A 24,281-nucleotide genomic window follows, 5' to 3' on the forward strand; every position below is an offset into this window, starting at 1 on the left:
AGTACACTAATATCTGCCTCAAAATTTTCATGTATTTCCTTTTAAATTTATAAATTCCTTTTTGCTTGATAGTGTGCGCACCGGGGTCGGTTTTGACATGGCTTCGCCCCTGATTGAAGAAGCTATTAAAATCTCGAAGGCACAAGAAAAATACAAAGAAAAATATTCATTAATAAGTCTCCTAGTAGAGATGTAATAAAGATCAAAGTTTATAAGCTCTTATTACATCATCAGTTCTACTCAAATAATTTGACTACGAGTAGAAACCAAATAGGACAGGGAAGGCACGGCCAACTGTGACCATTTATTTACAATACGTACCAGCTCCAGCTGCCAATCACGCTCATCAACAGTACAACACCGTCTACAGTATGTGTTACCATTTCTAACCAAGCTATAGCTTTCAAGTGTGACTAATCATACGCTGGACGTGCCCGTTTGTGGTATTCTAGAATTTCTAGAAATTTTACGTCGCGGGAGCTGGGAGAAATGATAGCGCAGCGCCAGCGGGTCCGGGTGGCCGGCCTCCTCAAAACCAAAAGCCACCGGGCACTCGGGCAGGCTTGCCGTGGCATGGCATGGCATGGCATGGCATGACTCGGACAGCCGGACGGACAGTGCACGCGCGGAAATACCAGCACTCCGCAGGGGCATTTCCGTCAAGCGCCGCCCCATAAGAGCCCTCCAGTCCACACGCTTGCCCTGCCCAGCCCTCCTCCCCTGCCTGCCTCCCGCAGCCGCCCTTTCTTTCTCGTGAGCAGCGCAGAGCAGAGCAGAGCAGAGCAGAGCAGGTGGCGAGGCAGCCACAGCCACAGCCAGCCAGCCAGCACGCGCGGCCGCTTCCACGCCCACAGAGACGCGGCACGCCTCCACCACCTCCTCCGAGTCTCCGACACCGAGGCGAGAGAGCACGCTCCGCCTCGCAGTCGCAGCCGCGCCTTCTTTCGCGCGCGTGCTCTACTACTTCCTCTTCTCCGTCCAGCTTGTCGCCCGCTTCTTCTTCCTCGCTCGGAAGGGCTCGCCTCGATCTGGTGAGTTCTGTGGCCTGCTCGGCTGCTCGTGTGGGGGGTTTTGAGTGCGGTGGTCGCCGCGATACTGATACTCGTGTGGGGGTTTTGAGTGCGGTGTCGGCGCGATACTGATAGGACAGGTTCGGGGCCAAATTTGTGGGTGCCGTCTTGAAGAATGGCTTAGTGATTCGGGAATTTCTTCTAGGTAAACTGGTGGGTTTAGGCATTGGTTTCCGTTTGCGCCCCCTTCCTCCCAATTTCATTTTTTAGATAATGGGAAGGGTTCCGGCTTCAGCTCTACGGCCACATCGATCGATCTGTTACATAGTTGCTAGAATCGGCCCTTTCAAGGCCTAGTACTGATTTTTAGTCTCATTTGGGAGTGTTCTGTGTATATACAACGGCCAACGCTACTGTAGGAAAAGCGTGCTGTTGGCATTTATGGTTGTCAACACGTGCTAATGTCAATTTTGCTCTTAATTAATCCTTTCGTTGAGCTACTGCAAGGGTTTAGAAGCTTATGCAATATTCCGCTCTATGGTCACCCGGATCTTGGAGCTGCCTGCCAATTTCACCCTGGATTGATTGCACATTACTGCCCAAAATCCAGTCAATTTGCCTCATTTTCTCAAATGGCTCTCAAAATCACATTCACATATGTAGTAGATTAGTAGACAGCAGTAGTCTAACGGATTGCAGAGCATAAATCTGATACCAGCACACTTTAGTTACGTTTCCTATGAAAGTATTGTTGTGTCCTTCAGTATATAAGGAAACTCATCAAGAACCTGGGTTTTCCATTCGCGCAGGTAGCTCTGGTGGGGAATCAATCAGAAGAACTGAAGACTTTACACTAGCACAGTCTGCTCATCAAGAGCCTTGGCAGAATGAGGTGGCTTGGTCTTTCCGTTGATGTGTTCCGCAGGGGGATCTCCTTGAACCTTTACTGCCGTGTGATTCTGTAAATCGTCTCCCCGGCTACCGGAGACCTTCCTTCCTTCGCACGCCTCCTGATTTATAGGCTTGTGAAGGCACCCCCCACCCGGTTGTTGGCGTTGCTGTTAGGCCGTTGTGGTTGTTTGGCCAAAGCTTTTGAGGAGAACGGAGTGGAGTACTAATGGTGTGGAAAGCAGCTGCTCAGCCGAGATTCCGCGTGTTTAAGCATGAGAACGGAATCACAGTGAGAGTAATTGCTTGCTTCCAGCTGCTGCAAAATTGCCAGGTAATGTAGCAAAATGCAAACATTTGTTAAGGATTTCCTTTCTTCACTTGATGGTCCTGACATTGCTTTGGTATATCTGCTGTAGGCCGAGTACTTCCGTCATCTCCTCAAGCCTGTGACGTAGCTTCTCTCTCTGCTCTCCATCTGCTGCTGAATAAGCTTGCTGCTTTAGGTTCTTCTCCATTACAATTGAAGTGGGAGAACTTCCCATTCATCTGAAATTTCTGCTGGTAAAACCATCATTCTTTCACTCATGTTGCTGCTACTACCTGCTTCTATTTGATATTGATATACTGACACTCAGTTTCTTCTTGATAATCTCAGGTAGTTCTGTCCGGTAGTTGTTTCATTTGTTCATGGGGGACAAGGTTAATCCCTGGTGCCATTGGCATAATCCTCCATGGAAATTCAACACTGAAGGTTCTGGCGGCAATCTCCGCCCACCTGATGTTGGGCTTGTTAACACCAATTCGGTGGCATTGCCTGCATATCTGAACACAGTTGCTGCACCTGTGCCATTTTTCACAGCATCAATTGCTGAGAGACCTCTTTCAATAGCTCCAAGATATGCCACAACATTGGCACCAAGTTTGGAGTTGCCTGCACTGTATCCCTCACGTAAGAGACCTCTAGTTTTCTACCAGAAGGAAAACCATGCTCCTAGTGCAGCTCCTTTGCTGAGCAAAGGGCCACTGGATCCTGTGCCAGAGCTCCAAGGTAGCAACGAGACTAATGTAACTGATGTTGGAGCAGAAGAAACTGAGGGTATTCATGAGAACTCAGATGAGATCAATGCACTCCTGGACTCTGACTCAGATGAAGGGTATGAAAAACTGCAAGAACTCGACAGAGTCAGAAGGCAATCTGCTGCAGAGAATGACACCCTGAGCGTTGAGTCAGTGGGCAGTGCTGGTGCTGCCGCAGGTTCTGCACCACCAGCCAAGAAGAGAAGACTCAGCTCCTGTACTGACAAGTCTGTTGTTGACACTGCCAGTTCAGCAAGGCCTGATCATTCCATCGAGCAGAAGCTTCTTGTGAACGACTGTGATGCGCAGTCATGCTGCGTCGGTGAAGTGGAAAGTGACCACAAGTTTTCTCTGGGGGAGGTAGAAGCAGCAGAAGGTGACAGCCCCGATGATCAGAAGCGAAGAAGAGAGAGGATCCAAGAGACTGTTGCTGCGCTCAGGAATATTGTCCCTGGGGGCATTGCCAAAGACGCCACTGCTGTTCTTGATGAAGCAATCTGTTACTTGCAGTATCTGAAGCTGAAGGTCAAGACGCTGGGAGCCGTCTCCCTCTAGCTCCTGGACAATTGTGATTTAGTTCTCAAAGCCGCTTGCTTCTGCTGTTCTACATATACGAAGTATCACATTGGTAATAAGGTGAAGATGCCAAAGATAGCTCAGGTTGGTGCTTCAGGACGCGCCAGAGGTGAATAACGGAAGAAGAAAAGGTTCAATGCTGCTTTCTTGGCTTCCCTTGTACCCACATGGCTCTAATGATATTTGTGGGCAAATGACTGGCACGCAGCATTGCAGTAGTACTTCATCTGAAGCAAAGGCGTGCGAGTTTTCCTTCCATTGTGGTTGTGGCGGAGCACCACGGAGCGACGCTGCGCTCCTGGCCACCTATGCTGCTCTCCAGTAAGCTAGCCTACCACCATCTTTGTGTCTGAGAGCTCCAGATCTTCTCATACCAGCAGCTAACAAGTATGTCACTGTCGGTGCCCCAGTAGTACCTGCCTGTATCACTCACTCACTCACCTTCCTCAAAAGGCCCTCGTGGGTCGGAGCAACATCTGTATGTTATGCAAAGCTAGAAACATCTTTTTGCTGAGCGTGATCCAAAGCAGAGTGGGGGAAAGGAAAGGAAAGGAGGCCCATTGCATGCAAAGCGCCCTGCCGTGGTGTTTCGCCGTCCATGGCTTTTGACCCAGCTACCAAAGGCGATGACACATGAGATGGCTGGAGGTTGGGTTCGTGTGGTATAGAGTTCCTTCCTGCGGGTCCAGCCGGTCCAACAAAGTGTTGTGTGCCTGATGTGGAGCTCAACTTCAGCACACACACACACACCGGTTGCGCTGCGCCTTTCATCATCTGCTGCCGCTGCCGCTGCTTTACTTTCTGTCATCAAACCCGCTGATGCATATGCCACCACTACCATTATAGAGTACGTATGTATGTATGTATTGCTTGTGGAATGGCTTTGCCACGCCTTTATACGCGCTGTAATGATACCATATACTCGTTGCTTTGGCTCTGACCTGCCCAGAATAATGTTTGCTTTGGTAGCTATTAGCTTGGTGTGCGTACTACTGTTTATACTAGTACGCCAGTGGAGGAGGCGCAGCATTATTGTACAGGTAGTCCTGTTTTGCGTGCACGTCCTGGAGCCAGGAGGAGGAGCCTTGCTCGTCAAGTGTGCGTGCGTCTATGCTGTCTCCTGTTGTCCTGTTGGCAATGATTGTTTGGGGCTGCATGATGAATCATCCTCTCTCTCTCCCTCGTCCCGTCGTCGTCCGTTGTTGAGGGTGCGTGCGTGCCACTGTCGCTGCCGCTGCCACTGCCACTGCCAGGTTGGGAACCACCGCCTGGGGTCTGCCGGCCGGGAACGGAGGGATTCCGAGTGCGGGTGTGGGCAGCGGCAGCAGCAGCACCGGGCGGCACGCGTGGGGGGACGGAGCGTGCAGCGACCGTCGCGGCGGAATGAGTGTCGTGGCAGGCGGGGGCGCCTGCTTTTCTTCGGTTTGGTTCGGTGCGCCGAGGGAGAGAGGTGGGGGCCAAAGCGGAGGGAGGGTAGGAGGAGCACGGGAGAGGCATGCATCATCGCATTCGCATGCGATGGAACGGAGGGCGGGCGGGCCGCGGATCCCGCCCGCCCGCCCGCCCGCCTTGGCAATGTTGGCATCATCGCATGCGATGGCTCGTCGCTCGCTCGTGCGCCCTCATCTGACATCGGGGATGTAGCTTTCAGCGTGCATGCGACGGCCGCACCATGAGCGATGGATCGGCACGCGGCACGCCACGCTTTGCTTGCGGTTTCCCACTGTCTGTCACCTCGGCGCGTGTGCCGCCCGCCATTCCGCTTCCGCCGTGTGCGCGGTGGCTCCAAATTAACACATTCCCTCCGGTTTTTTTTTTTTTTTTCTCTCGATCTCTGATCGGAAGTCACGCAACGGCGAAGCCAGGCCAGGCCTTATGGGTGCGGCCCGCGCTGGCCTGCGATGGGCCGGCCGGAACCCAAGTCTCCACAGTGAGAACAAGCTCGCAAGTTCCACATCTAACCCAAAATAACTTTCTTCTCCTGCGGTCTCTAAAAACAAGGGGGAGTTCGTTTGGTTGATAAGTCATGATACAAAATACTATTAGTTAATTTATTGTGAGAGAAAAACGAATGATTGACATATTCGGCTGAAGTCTTTCATTGTTTTTAGTATATGTTCGCTTGGCTGAAAAAGTCATGACTGAAAGTATTATTCGCTAATTTGTTTTAAAGAAAAAATAAATGACCAGAACCATATAGAGACATCTGAACAGGGATGGAAACTAGTGAGATACGTCTAAATTGAGCTTCACTCTCGGGCTTGGCTTGGTGGATGCCGGATGAAGGTTCTAGACCTAGTCTCATAAGACAGACAGGTCGTATCCATTCATATAGTCAACCAAATAGCATCCCATCTTTGTTGTATCCGCTCATGCAACTTCACCAGACACCTTCTTTTCTAAAATATGATATATACAATGCAAACCTAATTCGGCAATCGAACAAACCCACATTGTATATTTAAATGCATGATAAAAGCTACGTGTATCTAAAAAATTCAAAAACCGGCGAATAATATTGGAATGGAGGGAGTGTTAGATATTAGGAATTTTTAATGTTTTTATAAAAAAAATAATATGTTGGATGCAAGATGAAGGTTTTGGACCCACACATTAGTCTCTTAAATACATGATGAAGCTCTCATGTTGGAAGTCTTCTGTAGCAGAAGGTTTTTACAAAATTGTTGCTCTTTTTGTTACTGAGTAGTCCATAATCTTTCCATCCCCAAAATCTACTGGTCGTAGACGCAACTTGCCAGAAACTCTCATCTTCTTAAATACTATATATGTTGATACTCAACATGTATCTTAAAAAAACCTCTTAGAGCAACTCTAAGAGATTCTCTATATTCTTTTTAATAATTGTTAGGAATAGATATTTTGGTGAACAGATACCCTCCATTAGCTTCGCTAATTGGATATCTAAATATAGACACCCTCTATTCTGGATTACTCGATAGCTAAAGGTGGACATCGAGCTTGCCTCTCTAGATTGTGCACAAAATATAGAAAAACTGTTAAAGAATGAAAATGTATAAAAGTGATTTTTATTTAAATGATTTTCTGAACGATAGTTAGAGAATGAGTCTTAGGAAAACTTTCGAAGATGCTCTTGGTTGAAAGCCAACAATCATGTGAGGTGTTTGTTCGGAAACAGGAACAAGAGGGTTCAGGTTTCAGCTTTTAAATTATTCTGCTTTTGTTAACATATGAATCACAACACACGTCGATGGTATTTACAATAGTTGCATTACCACTTGACACTTGTCACACACACGCTGCTTCTCTCACTTGCGCTTCATAACAATAAATTAAACAACAATTCCACGGCGGGTGGTCAATATAATCGATGATTAAATCATGTGGTGAGGATGGGCGGGAGGATGTCGGACTTGTTGCCGAGCACCTTGGCGTTGTTGGTGTCCGGGAAGGATTCCGTCGTCGCCACGACGCTGCCGTCGTCGAGCACGCTGACCGGGTACGCCATGAGGTGGCCCGGGAGGTCGCCCCGGAACGCGTCGCTCGCGAACATGTCCCAGTGCTGCTTCGCCACCTGGTTCATCCGGCGCACGCAGGCCAGGCTCGACGGACGGAGGAGATCTCCGCCCGCCGCCGCCGCCGCCGCCTGGGCCAGGTGCTCCTGCCACAGGGAGACTCGGAAGCCGTGGACCTGGCCCCTCGCCGGCCGGTTCCTGGTCGCCAGGTATCCCGGCTGGTACGCGCCCATCGCGATCTCCGTGTCGCGGCCGCCGTCCATGGAGCGCTGGTTGATGTTGGCCGATCCCACGATGATGTACTCGTCGTCCACTGCAAACAAACATGAACCATCCTAATCAGCATATTGTTTGTTTCGTAATTGTAGACTAGATGAATCGGGACTAACTGACTGAACCTATCATTGTCTTGGCATGGACGTAGATCATGAAGCGCCTGGCCTGCTGCGCCCTCTCGTAGTCGGTGTTGGGGTCCGGGTGGTCCGGCGGCACGTACTCGCCGGGGCTCGGCGCCTCGCGGTTGCCGAGGCAGAAGAAGGTGAGGTAGTCCCTGGGGTCGTCCTGGAGCCCCTTGGCGCGAATGGCCAGCGTGACGTCCCTGTACATCATCTCCATGGTGCGGCGCTGCCAGTCGAGGATGGCCTGCACGGAGCCGCTCTCCGGCACGCCCTCCGGCCAGAGGGGCACCACCACGTAGACGGCGAACCGCTCGCCGGCCTCGATCTTGCTGACGATCTTGAGCGACAGCTCCTTGGGGATGAGGTGCAGCGCGTTGATGTCCTCCACCGTCACGCCGTCGTTCTGCCGCCGCCACGCGTAGGAGCTCCCCAGGAAGTACTGGTTCTCGATGTAGACGAAGTCCCGCGCCCGGCGGATGGCGTGGATGTACGCGTCCTGGATGCTGCGCTCGATCACGTGGTCCTTGCCGCTCACCAGCCCCAGCGCCGCGGCCTCCCTGGGCGCGTCGGCGGAGCCCTCCGGGAACCCCGCCGCCGCGCCGCCGTCGATGGACCGGAACACCTGCACGTTCCACGACTCTGCGTCGCCGGCGGCCGCCTCGCGCTCCGCCCACGCCTTGTTGAGCGCCACCAGCATGTTGTCGCCCTTGCCCTGCTTCTTCCACCTCTGCTCGAAGTTCTCCAGCACGTCCCACGCCGCGGGGCCCTCGACGCGGCAGTGGATGTCGTGCCACGGCTCCCTCGGCCCGCCCTTGCTGATGGACGCGCCGGGGAAGTTTGGCTGGTGGAAGTCCCTGCTGTGCGTGGTGCCCAGCGTGCGGAACAGCGGGTGGTCCTGCGTGTCGTACCTCCCGTCGCACAGGTCGATGCCGCCGAGGAAGCTCACGAGCCCCGGCGGCGACTCCGGCCCCGTCCTGCCGCCGCCGCCGTCGACGATCACCGTCTTCTGGTGGTGCGTGAACATGGTGGCCGTCTCGATGTCCTGCACGTAGCTCCGGTCCTTGTCGGGGTTCCGCGGGCACAGCACGCACTGCACGCGCGTGTCGCGGAAGAAGCTCTCCGTGTCCTGGTCGTGCGTGGCCATCAGCCCGTCGCGCTTGATGGGGCCGAGCCCCACCGAGGTGCGGTCGTCCCACACCAGCATCAGCACCGCGACGCCCTCGTTCGCCTTCCGGATGAGCAGCTCGCCGAGGTTCTCGGACGACGCCGACGACGGCTCCCGCGGGTCGCGCACCAGCACGACGTCCGTGTTCACGGACCACCCGGCGACGTACACCATCCGCCGGGCCCTGTTGATGGCGTCGAACACGTCCACCCAGCACCGGCGCGGCTCGTAGAAGCTGCCGTCCGCGAGCCGGACGCGCGGCGCGAAGTCGCCGGCGACGTGGGCGTCCTCGTACAGCCGAACCCGGCAGCCGCGGCGCTGCTTGAAGAAGGTGTAGGGAACGCCGCCGTACGCGCCGCTGCCGACGCCGGTGCCCCACCCGGCGGTCGGGTCGGCGGCGACGTTGGTGAACTGGAGCTGGACGCGTATCTGGTCACCGCCTTCCAGCGGCTGCCGCTTCTCGTCGCGGATGGGGAGCCACAGGTCCACCTTCTGGCCGGCGACGACGCCCTCCGTGGGAAGGTAGGCGCGGCCGATGAGCGTGGCGCCGATGGCGTTGTCGGCCTTGACGGTGAAGATGATGTTGCTGGCGTCGTGCGCGCAGTAGATGTGGAAGGACTCGTCCCACTTGGGGGAGTGCACGGGGGGCACCATGCGCGTCCGCCCCACGCGCGCCTTGTCGATGTCCACCGTCGCGTACAGCTTGCCGTCCGTGCCCAGGCCGATGGCATTCTCCAGCTGTTGCTGCGCCCAAAACGCATAGCGAGGGGGGGTTCATGTACCGTGCCATGGCAAGGATGGCAGGTGTAGTACCAAGTACCACAATTCAAGAATCGAGGATGTGAGAAAAACCTGGCCTTTGCAGAAGGTCAGCTTCCTGATCCATGAGAAGACCTTCTTCTTCATCAAAGTCTGATTGCAAACAAGTTCAAAATATTTGAGGAATATGATTGTTCCCGTTTGTACCAGCCAAACTTTCCAAGCTCGTATCATCATATATCAGTGTATAAACTGATAGACTGACAATGAAATGCTAGTATATCTAGTATATTCATCGTTAAAAACACACCTTTGTTTTAAATATCACATTTCCGTAAAAATCTACTAATATAATTTCAACCTTGTATAAATGTAGTCCATTATTGGAGCGAGTACTTATTGTACTCTAAGCAGTTTTTTTTTTAAAAAAAAATTACACGGTATACAACGCGGACGTACACCGGTTCAACGTATCACAAAATTATACTTAAACCCTCTATAAGGAGTATATAGTTGACACAAAAATTAATAAAGGTCGATTTATTTTTTGTGATGCATACAATTGACATTGCTGTAGTTCTATGACACGACCGGTGGCTAAAATTTCTAGTTTCCTCAAAGTGGCCATAGTTTCGGAAAAGTTGTTTGTACAAAGAAGGCCGAAAGTGCGTGGCTCTCCGTCGACCCAGCCCAACAAAAATCAGTTGGCTCCACTCAGCTGGCAGCAGGGTCATTCATACCAAAAGAGAGATCGTTATGAACTTATGATCAGCAGCAAGATCGACTAAGGATTTATATTTAAAATCTATATATATAGCTTTGTCTATATCTAGATAACTCAGTCTATATTTATATGTATATCTTTATGACTCTATATATCTATCTGTCTATTTATCTATCTATATTTATATTTACTCCGTATATCTATATTTATATCTAATCCGCCGCTTTTAGAAACCCACCTCGGTCCATCCTTCACATATATATAGACCTAATTCAAATTTGATATAGCAACCTTGTCTTTAATTACACCATCCGTGTCAAGTATGTGATTCAAAGTCAAGATTTATTATTGATGCTCATATGACTTAGAGCAATTAGCAATAGTACGAAGTACGATTCCGTATTGGGTATTACATTATAACACACGAACATGTTTGATATGCTAGTAAAAAAAAGAAAAAAATGTTTTTCTTATGATACTTGTGATTTCCTCTCTAAATTAGGTCAGTCTAGATAGAGAGTTGGACATCCTAGGGAGTTCCAGTCACTACTAGCCTACTCCCTCTTCTGTCTTAAAAAAAAGAGTCATTCTCGCTTCTCAAAAAGTTAGCAACTTTAAACTTTGACAAAATATATTTAACAAAATATTAATATCTATGATACATAATTAGTACCATTAGTTAGATCACTAAATATGCTTTTATAATAAACTTATCTAGAGATGTAAATATTGCATATTTTCTAAAAATTTAGTCAAAGTTGAAAACGTTTGACGAATACGTTTCCATAGCGACTCTATTTAGTAGATGGGTAAGGGCATCCTCCAATGGTTAGCTATTTGGCTAGCTAGATCTAACATGGCGAGAAAAAAGTAAAAGAGAGTAGTCACCGAATAAATAAATAGCTGATATATTTCACATAGTCTAAGAACATGTAAGGGCTTGTTTAGATCCAAAAACTTTTTAGATTTTGATACTGTAGCACTTTCGTTTTTATTTGACAAATATTGTCCAATCATAGAGTAACTAGGCTTAAAAGATTCATCTCGCGATTTACAGACAAACTGTGTAATTAGTTTTTATTTTTATTTATATTTAATACTCCATGCATGTGCCGCAAGATTCGATGTGATAGAGAATCTTGTAAAGTTTTGGGTTTTTGGGTGCATCTAAACAAGGCCTAAGATGAGCATACGGGTCCAATAATACAAGAATGTAGAAAATAGTTCTTAGTTATATCTGTTACCTCCACATTAACTAACTACGTAACTAATATATCATTGCGGACGCCCTAAGTGAGGCCTTTTGCTTTCTCTCAAGAAACAACATGCACAAGTAGAGCAGAGCGTAGCAGAGCATATACAGTGTATATACGTACCTTCTTGGTCGGCTGCAGCTTGCCGTCCGTGGTGACGGACAGGTCGGCCTCGAGGATCCTGGCGTCGATCACCCCGTGCAGCAGCAGCTGCGTCGTCTGTGGCTGCTGTGCCATCATCATGTTGGTTGGGCGCGGCTTCTTCGATCGAGATCTCCTCCTCCGACCCGATCCTCTTCCGCCGCCGCCTTAGCTAGACTCTGCTGCCTGCCCAAGCTAGCTTCTTGTGGAGGGCAGCCGGGCGGGCGAGCCGATGAGCATGAGGGAGGCCAACACAAGGTATACGCGCAGTATATATATACACACTAGCTACTGCCGCGCCCCTCCAGCACGACGATACGATAGCCGCCGACCCCAAGAAAGCACGCTACCTACCTGCGGGCTGCGGCTGGCTGCAAGGATATGATCTACTCCTACCATATAATATCCATGGTCCCATATGGATGCTGAGATGAGAGCAAAGCGGCGAGGAGAAGCTAGAGAACAAACAGAAACAGGGTGCTGTGGGCTGTGGGTCAGTCACTTGGCGCTAGCTTTCCCTCCTTCCTTGCTTCAGCGACAATCCGAGAATACAAGAGAAGCCCCGACAAGCTAATGAGAGGACTGCTCCTGATGGAGTATCGGGGCAAGGGATCGGACCATGACTATGAGCACGCACACGCAGAGAAGTAAAGGACAAGTCCGCCGATACTACTGCCTTTTCGTTTCCACCGGGACCGGGGTAGTTTCGCGAGATGCGCGTCGTCGTCGCGCTTGCTTTCTCCTCTTCGTTCTGGGTGCCTCGGAAGTCTTCGTCAGAATTCAGAAAGGTACCGAGGCCTTGTTTAGATCTGCGGTATCATTTTCGTTTTTATTTGATAAAAAATATCTAATTATAGAATAACTAGACTTAAAAGCTCCGTTAATTATGGACAAACTATATAATTAGTTTTTATTTTTATCTATATTTAATACTCTATGTATATGTCGCAAAATTTGATGTGACAAAAAATCTTGAGGCATTTTTTAGATGTTGTCGGATTCACCTCAATCCACATGTATTGAAGTGAATTGAGGTGGAATTTAGTTTAAGTTTCACTCCAATCCACTCTAATATATATATATGGATTGATGTGAATCCGACTACATCCAAATAAAGCCTGAAAAAGTTTTTAGTTTTTTAGGGTGAACTAGGCCCTAGATGATCAATCCAAGACGCGCACGCAGAGAGGCGTGCTATGACCAATCGCGCGCGCAGCGCGATCATACAGGGGTGACAGCTCACGTCGTCGTCGCTCCATCTTTTCCTCTCTTTCTCTCGATCCGGGAGACGACGGAATTTGACCCAGGCTGCTGAATCCTGGTTTTCCACAAAAAGATGCAGAAGAAACTACCTTTTTTTTTTAGCTAGCGTTGTTTGTTGTTCATGCATCGTGCAAAAAGATCGTATAGCTAATGTTCCAGGTTCAATGCTCCCGGCCGGCCGGGTCCACACGCTCCGGACCACTTTGCGAGCTGGGGCGACCTCATGGGCTACAACTACAACTACAACTACAACCGATGAGGCCTTGTTTAGTTTTTTTTTTTAAAAAATCAAGATTCTCTATCGCATCGAATCTTTGGATATATACATCGTTTAGTTTTTTAAAAAAATTCAAGATTCTTCGTCACATCGAATATTTGGATACGTACATAGAGCATTAAATATAAATAAAACAAAAACAAATTATAAAATTTGTCTATAATTTACGAGCGAAATCTTTTGAACATAGTTAATACATAATTGAATAATATTTATGAAATGCAAACGAAAATGCTACATTGACTAAAACCAAAACTTTTGGCGAACTAAACAAGGCGTGAGTAGTGAGGCCTTGTTTAGTTCACCCCAAAAACCAAAAAGTTTTCAAGATTCTCGTCACATCGAATTTTACGGCACATACACAAAGCATTAAATATAGACGAAAACAAAAACTAATTACACAGTTTGCCTGTAAATCATGAGACGAATCTTTTGACCTTAGTTAGTATATGATTAGACAATATTTGCCACAAACAAACGAAAATGGTACAATAGTGAAATCAAAAAGATTTCACATCTAAACAAGTCCTGAGTGGGCAAGCTCGTTTGGTCCTGAAAGGTTCACACACTTTTCCCTTTTACTTTTTTTTGGCTATCTTCCACCTGTTGCCGGGTGTGGTCAATACTGCATTATATTCTAGACTCTTATCTTCTTCGTAACCTTTTTGTGTTTCGTGATTTTGGTTTCTACACTCTTGTATTTGTTTGTTTTGCAATAAAGCACAGTAGAAAGCTCACATCCCTCCTGTTTTGGATATAGTGCATTCTAGAAATTTGTCCAGAATTTCATCGAGCCAAGGACCGAAATGACAACCACATAGAGGCGAATGAGAGCCAACCAAAATTTGTTTTAAGAATTTTGTCTATATCCCATACTTCATCAAATCTCCTCTCCTCTAAAAAAAAACTCAAGTCCCCATATCCATGACAGGGTTATAGAGATAATGGTAGGAAAGCCCAAAGATCAAGTAGAAGCAAAGACCACATAGAGAAACACTTAGGAACCTCATAAACTCAACATTTAGTACAGTACACTACTCCATAAATCTTTACAAAGGTGGGTATTTTTTATTTTTCAAGGCGGGCATTGTAAAACGCCTCGGATAAAAGGTCACTGTAGATCCGACCTTTTCCGAGGCGTTTGGAAGCCCGCCTCGGTAAATAGAATTAAAAAACAAAAAAAGCTTGCAGCCCTACTGGGCTTGGATATGGGCCTCGCTGTTGACACCCCTACTCGCGGGATCCACACGTCCACCACCATCCGAGGGGACCTGTGATGGCCGGAGACTTGTGCTAGCCGGATCCACAGCCGCTGGGACCGGATTTGACTCGAGAAGGAGGAGGAGCTGCTGCGCCATGACCGGATCTGCGTGCTGCCATGCCGAATCTGTGTGTTGCTGCATGCCGGATCCGTCGGGAAAGGAGTCGCCGCGAGGAGAGGCTGTAGAGGAGAATCCGCGCACGCCGGCCACCACCTACCCCGTGCTTGTCGGCCCACCTCCGCCAGGTTAGGGGCGCCGTTGGAAGGAGCCGCTCGATGTCGTTGTTGGTGGTGCCGCGCCGTGCGGGAGATCGAGAGGCGCGGGGAGGGGAGGGGAGTGAACGTTGGTGGGAGAGAGGGGCGCCGGTAGCGGAGGGAGCCACGAGGAGGAGAGGGGAGGGAGCGCGTTGAGCTCCGCACTCGACTTCATGAGAGAGAGAGAAGGGCGCAGCGGCTCTGAGAGAGAGAGAGAGAGAGAGAGAGAGAGAGAGAGAGAGAGAGAGAGAGAGAGAGAGAGAGAGAGAGAGAGAGAGAGAGAGAGAGAGAGAGAGAGAGGAGTGCGGGTGCGACCGGTGGTTCAGAGAGAGGGAGTGAGGAGTGGAAACCCTAGGCTTAGTATATATATGTGACTTTGGAACTGGGTCTCTTGACGTGGCGGGCTAAGCCTGATTTACCGAGGCGGTTGGTGTTAAAATGTCCGCCTTGGTTAATGATTTTCTGAGGCAGTTACGTTAGGATGCCCATCTCGGTTAATTTATTTTGTGAGACGATTGTTGTAGGCAGTTGAAATTCCTGCGGAGGGTCTTTTCAATAGGTCGCGGTAAATCATTTTTGTTGTTAGTGGTAGTTGCGATAGTTCGACTAAGGTCTTGTCTAGTTGAGGAGATGAAAAATTTTTGGGTAAACTTTCGTTTTTATTTGATAATTATTATTCAACTATGGTCTAACTAGACTCAAAAGATTCGTCTCATAAATTGCAGGTAAACTGTGTAATTAGTTATTTTTTATATATATTTAATGTTCCATACATGTGCCGCAAGATTCGATATGACAGGGAATTTTGAAAAGTTTTTAGGTTTTGGAGTGAACTAAACAAGACCTAAGGGGGTGAAAGGTTGACCGGATGACTATCTTGGACAGCCCCTTCCTTTATTTACAGGGCTGTTACACGGAGAGGGTACACTCTAGCCTTCTCCAATATCAGTTTTGGAGTTCCATACTCAGGCATGAATAGCAGAGGGCGGTTGCTAGAGTAATTATATATACTAATACTCATACAGGCTACTACAGCTTTAGCTGAAGAATAAAAAAGATGTACATGTGCTACTCTCCACCAGGTGATCTACTCCTCTTGTGGACTGGGAGGATGAAACCTTGGGATGAGGAGGAGCTTCTCTTTCCGGCGCACTGTCAACCCGAACACCTCGGTCATATCAATATTATGCACATCTTCAGGCAGCTCCCAGTCAAAGTGGTATACAAGGTTTGCCAACATGATCTCAATGGAAGCCAATGCAAAGTTTACCCCAGGGCATATCCTCCGCCCTGACCCGAACGGCAAAAACTGGAAGTCGTTTCCTCTGAAGTCCGCACCAGTTATGTCTCCCTTACTGTCTATGAACCTCTCTGGCATGAACTCTTCTGGGGCATTCCACATCCTCGGGTCACGCCCAATTGCCCAGGCGTTGATGAACACAGTTGTGCCAGCAGGAACCGTGTAGTTGTCCACATCACAATCCTCCAGGGAGAGATGTGGAACAAGGAGCGGCGATGGCGGATGGAGGCGGAGTGTCTCTTTGATGACTGCCTTTAGATAGGTCATTCCAGCTAGGTTTTCCTCACTGATTGTTTCCTGGCCGTCAGGCATTGTCTTCCTCACCTCGGCTTGTAGCTTGGCCAGAGCATCTTGATGCAGCATCAGCTCAGCCATGGCAAACTCTAGGACCAGATATGCCGTGTCAGTGCCCGCTGTAAACATATCCTGTACGTGGTTCATTTGATCATTTCAAGGTCAGAAAAGATTAGTCATGAGCAGATGTTTCAGATTGCAAATTCTGCTCTCCAAGAAATTGAGGAGGAAAACGTATGCATTTGGTCAACTCACAGCTAGGATACCCTTGATGCTGTTTCTGGTGAGTCCATACTCTTCTTGTACGGACAAGAGCACATGTATGAAGTCACTCTCTTGCAGGTCTCCGCGACCATCTGCACCTGCCATCTCTCTCGCGTGCTCGTCGATGAGGGCGTCAAGGATGTCGTCCCACCGGCGCCTCAGCCTCTCTGCTCCCCGGCGCGCTGGCCACGTGAGCACGCCGCCGGCTACCTTTGCCAGACGAGGGTAGAAGTTCTCGAGGTTGAATCCCCCCACGACGGCCATCCCGACATCGATCAGCTCACGGAACACCTTGTTCCGGCCCTCCACCCTGAACGACCTCCCTGCCACCGCGCGGCAGATTATGTCGTTGGTGAACGAGCTCAGGAGCTCGCTCATGTCCACAGGCGCGTGTGCCGCGGCCGCGCCACGGGTCCTGGCTATCACTGCGCCCACCTGAAATCATCATGCAATTGGGCTAGGCATCTATGAGATGAGCACGGTCAATCGACGATCAGGCAGTGAATCGCCGTGGATCTTGACGATGAGTTACCTCCTCCTCTCGGGCGGCGCGGTTGGACTGCACCTTCTTCGCGGAGAGCAGGTGCGTGGTGACCAGCTTCTTGCCCTGCCGCCACCACTCGCCGTAGGGCGCGAACCCGACGTCCGACGGCCCGTACGAGAGTATGTCGCCGACGACGGACCCCGGCCGCGAGGCGAAGGACGCGTCGTGCGTGCGCAGGATCTGCTGCGCGGCGTGCGAGGACGAGACCACCAGCGTCGGGACCGTTCCGAGGCGGAGCAGCATGAGGCCCCCCTCACCCTGCTGCCGCGCGGCGAGGTCTCGCAGGGAGACGTGCGGGAGCCCACCGGCGATGAGGTGGAGGTGCCCGATCAGCGGCATCGCTGAAGGGGAAGGAGGCGTCCTCTTGTGTTCTCGGTTGCTATTGCTTCTTGCGGCATCACTGAAGTGGCGCAGCACAATGAAGAGTAGGAGAGGGAGGAACAGCGCCAGAGCAGCCTTCACCGCCGGCAAGCCGTCGGCGAATCCATCAAGAACTACAGCCAGAGCCATTGCCCCTTCCCTAGCCTACCAAAAGTCTTCGGCGCCAGCAGTGGGTTCCCTAGGTGATAACACAGAATAAGGTGGTCTACAATAAGACAACACCTAAACAGCTCTAGAGCACCAGTGGATAACAAAATAAGGTTTTTTTTTGACAAAGAGGATAACAAAATAAGGTTGTTAATTTGTTATTTTACAGTAACATGACAATGAAGGGAAACAACAAATCGTTGTGTCACTTCTTGCTGCAGACAGAGGGATTTACTTGTCCTGTGCTCACCTACTCTTTTTGTTCTATAATGGGACCTTGGGATGCTTTTCTACTCTGTTCTCTCCTTATAAACTGCTCCTGCTCTTCCAAGTGGCTATTGTTATTGCAGAGCCCTCAATGGGCTTCATGCTACAAATCATTGTTGGCGCTGACATCACCAGCACAGTAGATTTACTGCTTCAAGTAAAAAAAAAAGGACAGAGTAGCATTTGGTCTAAGGTACAGGTACAAATCCATATATACTGCTAGCAGTGATCACATTGTCAAAGCACCAGGGAAAAAAAATAGATCCATCCTAGATAGGCTGCAATTTCCATGAGACAATATGACAATTGGGTTAGTTTCATGTCACCATCAAAGGATTGTATATGAATACTCAGATCAATGCAATGAAAAACAGAGGAGACAGCAGACGCTAATGGAACACATACAACAGTCAGATCTATGTAACGAAATCTCTACACCATGTCACTAGATTATGCCATTACGCACCTCGCAGTTAAGCCTACAGATAAAGTAGGCCATAAATACCATATGATGTTTAACCAGGAACTACTATGGTATTTCTCTTGTGCATGAGTTGGCTTTAATTATGACATTTGAACTTGTTAGTTGGATAAGAGATGACAGGCAATCAAAAAAAATATTTAATCCACATTTTCATGATTTCATCCTTGTATCTCTGCTTAAATGGGAAATTTTAGACCAAACTCCTTCAGAATCCTAAAATTCCCTAAGGAAGTTTACTCACTCCACCATTCCAATCAAGATAAAATGGCAAGTCCTTGTAGGCAAATGTAATTCACACTTCCCCAATCAACTAACAGCTCACATTATTTCAGAAATAAGGAGATAAACTTTTTTTTGCGAACAAAATAAGGAGATAAACTTAAGTATTCACATTCATTGCATTGATCTCAACTTCATTCAATTGGATATATTGAACAACTGCAACATAGCAAGATCTTATTGTAAAGTACTGTGAAGAAAAATTGAAGCAAGGCTTGTACCTTATTGCATCTAACCAAGATTGGTATGCTGCAAAAATTGCATGTCCCAACAAATCTTATCAGTATTAGCATCCACATTTTAGTCTTGTGGTCTGAATCTTTTTCCCCACTTAATAAGGAGCTCTTCAATATTAGCATCCATTCTTGTACCCCTACCTCCCCACACCAACATGTGAGCAAGATCACCGATTGATGACCCATCAACCTCATGAACTGCTTTGAAGCCCATCCTCGTGTAGAATCTAACAAGCTGACAACAATGAAAAAAAATATCAAATGTGTTGCTCGATTCTACCATGGGAAGTATCATTCAAAATGTGACATCTTGTGTCGAGATCAGGTACTCCAAAAAGCAAGCATTGATTTATGGATCTGTAATAATCTAAGTCTAGTAGTTGCAGTTTACAATTTTGATCATTGCATCCCATTAACTAGTAAGGAGTTAATAGCAAGAATGACTGGGAATTGACAAGAACAGGGACCGATGTTTAGTTTTCAAGCAAAAACGTATGAAGTAACTGTTCAAATACTGTGAGGCCACTTTCTTCTGGACGGACAGCTGGCTGCAGGGCTCCTGCATCCGTTTAATCGCGCCGGCAGTCTTTGAGGCAGTACCAAAGCGGAAGTGAGGGGTCACCGTCTCTGAAGCGCTCAACAACCACTCCTGGGTAAATCACATCTCTGGAGCTCGCACGAAGAGGTTGCTGACAGATTTCATTTGCCTCTGCCGTCGCCTGGAGCAGATCCACCTCTCGCCGGGGACACCTGATACTTTCATTTGGAAGCTTACTGCCTCACAACAATACTCGGCAGCTTCAGCATATGGCGCTATGTTCATCGGCTGCTCTAGTCCCTTGGGAGCAACTCAGATTTGGAAAACCTCAGCGCCTCCGCGTGTTAAGCTGTTCTTTTGGCTTGTCTTACATAAGAAGTGTTGGACGGCAGACAGAAGGTGGCGCCATGGCCTCCAGGAAGATAATCTGTGCATCATGTGTGACCAATTGGCGGAGACGATGGACCATATCATCTTAGGCTGCGTCTTTAGCCGAGAGGTATGGGCTGCCTGCCTTGGTAGACTGCGCCTGCAGCAGGTCTCTGTCGTCCAGGATCAGGATGTCATGTCTTGGTGGATTGATTCAAGAAAGCGTCTTCCCAAGCAAATTCGTCGAGGCTTTGATTCCTTGTTCTTCCTCGTCGGCTGGAGCCTTTGGAAAGAAAGGAATGCGAGGACTTTCGACCGTTCTTCCAGGCAGCCGGCGGCTCTTCTTCAGGCCATTCTCGAGGAGGCGTCCCTTTGGGTGGCAGCCGGTTACAGGCCTTTGCGGGAGGTCCTCGCCCTGTGACTCCGGTGTCCCCCCCTAGTGCAAGTTTGCTGTTTGTAATTTGTGTTCTCGCTGTTGCTTTGGTGTGGTCTGTTGGAGTTTGGGGGTAATCCTTGGATTACCGGCTCTAAAGTTGTTCTAAAACTCTTTTTCTCTGCTTAATGAAATACATGCCACGCATGTTCTTGAAAAAAAATACTGAAACTATTTATTGTGAATTATTATAATTCAAATAGTATTTTTAAACTGCATGAATCCTTGCTTCTTCTCCATGTAAAACATTTGCCACAGAAACTAAAGTAAATTTATAGGCCACAACACCACACTGCCAATACTGATTGATGTCGCGACTGAATTTAATGTCAGAACAAGTGAATTTTGACCACTACACTGCGAACTCTGAAGCTAACAAACAAAGGTATTTCATGGCATGCCTACACCAAGTCACCAACATTACAAAATCAACAAACATCTGAAGCACCAAGCGCTCACAAAAGTTATTCATCTAGGGGATAGAGACTGCAGTTATACCTTGTCGTGGTAGAGCGGCGTGTCGTTGATAGCGAGCAGCTCAGCGCGCTTGCAACCGGCGTCGAAGCCGTGCCTCACGGCGACGGCGCCGAGGAACATTCCCAGCCCGAACAGTGGCCGGTCGGGGACGCTCAGCGTGGCGCGCGTCATGCGCATGGAGTCAAGGTGCAGCACGGCGCCACCAGGCCACGGCCGGACGCCGCCCTCGGCGCGGCCAAGCTCCACGGCGTCCTCCCCCTCACCGCGGGTGGCCGTGACGCGGAAGAAAGGGCCGGCCGTGCGAAGGCACACGCGCAGACCCTGCGCGCGCGACGCCGCCATGATGTCCGCCATGGTCGGGAGGGGCGCCGTCGGCCGCGCGGCGGGGGCGGGGCTCGCTGGGGAGGTCGGTGCGGCCATATGAGAGAAGTGGAGCAGGGAGTGGTGGTGAGAGTGGGCGCGTCTGCACTCTCTGCAGTCGGGTGGATAATATGATTTGAAAAAAAAAAGTGTACTATGCTACTCTAGTAAATTCCGGACCTAAGGCCTTGTTCAGTTCGCGAAAACAAAACTTTTTAGTGTTATATGAGATATATCGACACATATTTAAAGTATAGACTAATCAAAAATACATTACATAACTCGTCTGAAAACTACGAGATGAATTTATTACCTAATTAGTCTATAGCACTTATGACTAATTATGAATTAATTAGTCTTAAAAAATTTGTCTTGCGTTTTATAATCAAATTGTGCAATTAGTTTTTTGTCTACACTTAATGCTCCATACATGTGTCGAAAAATTCAATGAGATGAATGAAAAGTTTTTAGGTAGAAAACTAAACAAAGCCTAAGTTAACATTTATATATCTCTGCCAATGCCCGTGCATCACAAACTTACGTACTAGTGCTATGCTTAGATGTTCATATACAAAATAGTTTTATTTTTTTAATTATGATGTTTGTATATTTACTCTCTCCATCCTAAAAATAGATTGAGTATATGTAACTTTTAAAATTTATATTAAAGTGTAATGCATTCTACACAGACTATGTTTCGATTTGACAAAGTTTGTTAAAAAGAAAGCCACGATTTGAGAAGACACTCTTTAATTAGAATAATCTATAAGTATATGCGTCATGAGTGTTCTCTTAAGTTGTCTTAAAATTTATAACATATTATATAACGGAGAGAGTATCTCGTAAGCATACCGTAGCCCCACGCATACCATGACCAAAGGTTTATCTAGATTTGTTTCAAATGTTTTTAAACTTAGTTTTGAATGAAATCTTATTTTTAGGTCTTGATGAGAAAATTACACCTCCGGAAAGATCAACACCTGTGGAAACCATCAGTTAGTTATGTCACCGTAAAACCAAATTAGAGTTGTTTTTTACATGAATTATAAGATTTTTCGACCACAGAGATGAGAAAGTTCACCCTACCCAATAAATATAAAGGTCACATCTGATTGAGGGAATGCAATGATACCAAAACAAATCAATTTACTGTATTTACCCTTATTCTCTTCATCCAATCCTTATATGTTGTTCATTCCCTAATCTTGAAGACTGGTGGTGGCCTAGCCTTGTTGGCTAACCTTGGCTGACCTATCAATGTCCATATCCTAATGGATCCGCTCTCAGGCAAGAGCTTCCAATATAAGATTCAATATATAGTTTAAAACGTTGATCTTTTTGAAATTCTTCGGATCAATGTTTATTTTCAACTCTCTGAAGTATCTCATCACTTGCTACACACTTTCTTGTCTATGGGGGCCTAGGTATCCATAGCAAGTCTTTTCTCTTTTGAAGCTCACCATTAATGTCAAGAGTCAAGACTATGTCGTGATAAGGTGCTACTAAATGAAAGGATCTTATCAATGTATATGAATATAAAATCATATATTGAACTAATAAATTGGACAAAATTGTCAGTTCGCTAGGTTGTCTCTTGCCTATTCATGAATTCAGTAGGCAATTAAAAAGCTTGACCTATCTAGGAATCTTTGAATCTATGCTTATTTTCAACTTGCCAAAGCATTTTGTCATTTGCTACGTCCTTCCTTATCTCTCAATGTCTAGGAATCCACCACAAGCTTTTTCTCTTTTAAACCTTTCCATTGAAATTAAGGCTATGCCATCCCAAGGGGCTACAATCACTTTGTTAGTTTGCCTGAAAACTATAGTCGCTTATTGCTGTAAAGTGTGATATTTATCTTTTGTTGGTTTGCTAATATACCTAGCCATCCCTCACCACAAAAGTGTGACAAACATCTTTCTCATTGCTTACACATTTAGTAACCATTATTTTTTTTGCAAATACAATAATCATTAAATTGAGATAGAAAAAACCGACCTAGTCGATTCCTCGGTCTAGCCAAGCCAGTTTCAGCAACAAATGCGGTGAGGGCGTGCTCAAGTGTCTGACGTGTTTCAGCGTTAACACCCACCTTATGCCTTGTTTGGATGTATGTGTATTCTCTTAGTCCATATGTATTGGAGTGGATTAGAATAAAATTTAATTTAATCGACTTTAATGTATGTGGATTGAGATGAATACATTGGCATCCAAGTAAGGCCTCATGGAGGGGAATTTTCTATAAAATTTCTATGAGACGGCACCACATACTGCTCTCCTATAAACAGCCGACATGTGTCCCCGTGGCCCAAACACCGTCCTGACATTTGAAGCGCTGGTAATTGTGAGTAGAGGAGTTTGAGCCATGCTTTCATGTCCCATGCTGACGCCTAGTGGGGCACCGTGACATATGTCAGCTATATATTGGGTGTCAATACATGAGTAGTACGTGGTGTCATCGCATAATTTCCATGAATAGCTTTAGGGGCTGGTTTGCATATCCTAAAGTTTAGTACTTTAGTCACCTCCTATTTTGGTGGACTAAAAATCTCTCTTTTAGTCTTTTTTATTCACCAAACGAAACATAGGGTGACTAAAATATAGGAGTTGGTTTAGGTTAACTTTAGGAGGTGTGAACCAAACATGTCCTAAAAGATACTAAAAGAGGCCATGTATTGGGCTCCAAAGTGACTAAAACTCTAAAAGGTGAGGTTTAGTTCCATTTAGCAACATTTTGTTGACTAGTTGGCTAAAGCCCATTCAATTATAGTGTTTAAGTAAAAAATGACTAAATAGGATTATTTAGCTGACTAAATTTTAGAAGGGGCTAATAGGCCCTTAGAATTCAATATTACATTGTAAAACAATAATTTAACTCTGTATACATGTATATGAACTACTTGATCTATATTGATCTATTTCTCGTCGCCTGTCTCTTCGGAATAAAATAAAATAAAATGAAATAAAATACAACAAGAGCTGCCACTCCAATTAAAATACACAATTGTTGCAAACTTTATACTCCCTCTGTTCCAAAATAGATGGCGCTATGGGATAAGCGGGTCAATTTTTCTCAACTTTGACTAGGTTTGTAGTATGTGCAATATTATATCTTCAAATAAGTTTATTAGAAAATATATTCAACGATCAATCTAATGATATTAATCATGTATTATAAATATTAATAATCTTTTATATATATTTAGTCAAAGTTAAAAGTGTTTGACTTCTCAGGAAACGAGAATGTCATCTATTTATATCCAACTGCTAATTGTAGACTCCAAACGGTCAACACGGAAGGCTAGATCTTAGTCAACTCTTGTGTATTTTAACCTTAATTTATTATGTTCTTGCATTGCTGTA

The 24,281-nt window shown here is 47.1% G+C and overlaps 4 protein-coding genes and 1 pseudogene across 5 annotated transcripts; 1 reads left to right on the plus strand and 4 right to left on the minus strand.

The window, feature by feature from the left end:
• LOC8080455 (transcription factor bHLH144) lies at positions 692–4,494 on the plus strand. The gene is made up of 4 exons (XM_021450769.1): positions 692–1,031; positions 1,820–2,232; positions 2,318–2,462; positions 2,557–4,494. Exon 4 carries the CDS (start codon positions 2,589–2,591, stop codon positions 3,531–3,533), a length of 945 nt encoding a protein of 314 aa, XP_021306444.1. The 5' UTR covers positions 692–1,031; positions 1,820–2,232; positions 2,318–2,462; positions 2,557–2,588; the 3' UTR covers positions 3,534–4,494.
• LOC110432386 lies at positions 3,995–5,187 on the minus strand (annotated as a pseudogene).
• Positions 6,711–12,149, minus strand: LOC110432009 (phospholipase D alpha 1-like). Of its 2 annotated transcripts, none has more exons than XM_021451929.1 (4): positions 11,471–12,149; positions 9,464–9,523; positions 7,447–9,349; positions 6,711–7,361 (listed from the first exon to the last, which is right to left on the minus strand). In XM_021451929.1, exons 1-4 carry the CDS (start codon positions 11,588–11,590, stop codon positions 6,913–6,915), a joined length of 2,532 nt encoding a protein of 843 aa, XP_021307604.1. In that variant the 5' UTR covers positions 11,591–12,149; the 3' UTR covers positions 6,711–6,912. The 2 variants fall into 2 exon arrangements, with proteins under 2 accessions (XP_021307604.1, XP_021307603.1); XM_021451928.1 differs by having other exon boundaries at positions 7,447–9,355.
• LOC8080456 (indole-2-monooxygenase) lies at positions 15,374–17,861 on the minus strand. The gene is made up of 4 exons (XM_002467709.2): positions 17,725–17,861; positions 16,935–17,505; positions 16,394–16,837; positions 15,374–16,270 (listed from the first exon to the last, which is right to left on the minus strand). Exons 2-4 carry the CDS (start codon positions 17,454–17,456, stop codon positions 15,632–15,634), a joined length of 1,605 nt encoding a protein of 534 aa, XP_002467754.1. The 5' UTR covers positions 17,457–17,505; positions 17,725–17,861; the 3' UTR covers positions 15,374–15,631.
• Positions 17,576–21,044, minus strand: LOC8077109. Its single transcript, XM_002467710.2, has 3 exons — positions 20,579–21,044; positions 18,726–18,975; positions 17,576–18,019 (listed from the first exon to the last, which is right to left on the minus strand). Exons 1-2 carry the CDS (start codon positions 20,975–20,977, stop codon positions 18,805–18,807), a joined length of 570 nt encoding a protein of 189 aa, XP_002467755.1. The 5' UTR covers positions 20,978–21,044; the 3' UTR covers positions 17,576–18,019; positions 18,726–18,804.

The sequence above is a fragment of the Sorghum bicolor genome, chromosome 1 (genome assembly GCF_000003195.3).
Source record: "Sorghum bicolor cultivar BTx623 chromosome 1, Sorghum_bicolor_NCBIv3, whole genome shotgun sequence".
Taxonomy (NCBI): domain Eukaryota; kingdom Viridiplantae; phylum Streptophyta; class Magnoliopsida; order Poales; family Poaceae; genus Sorghum; species Sorghum bicolor.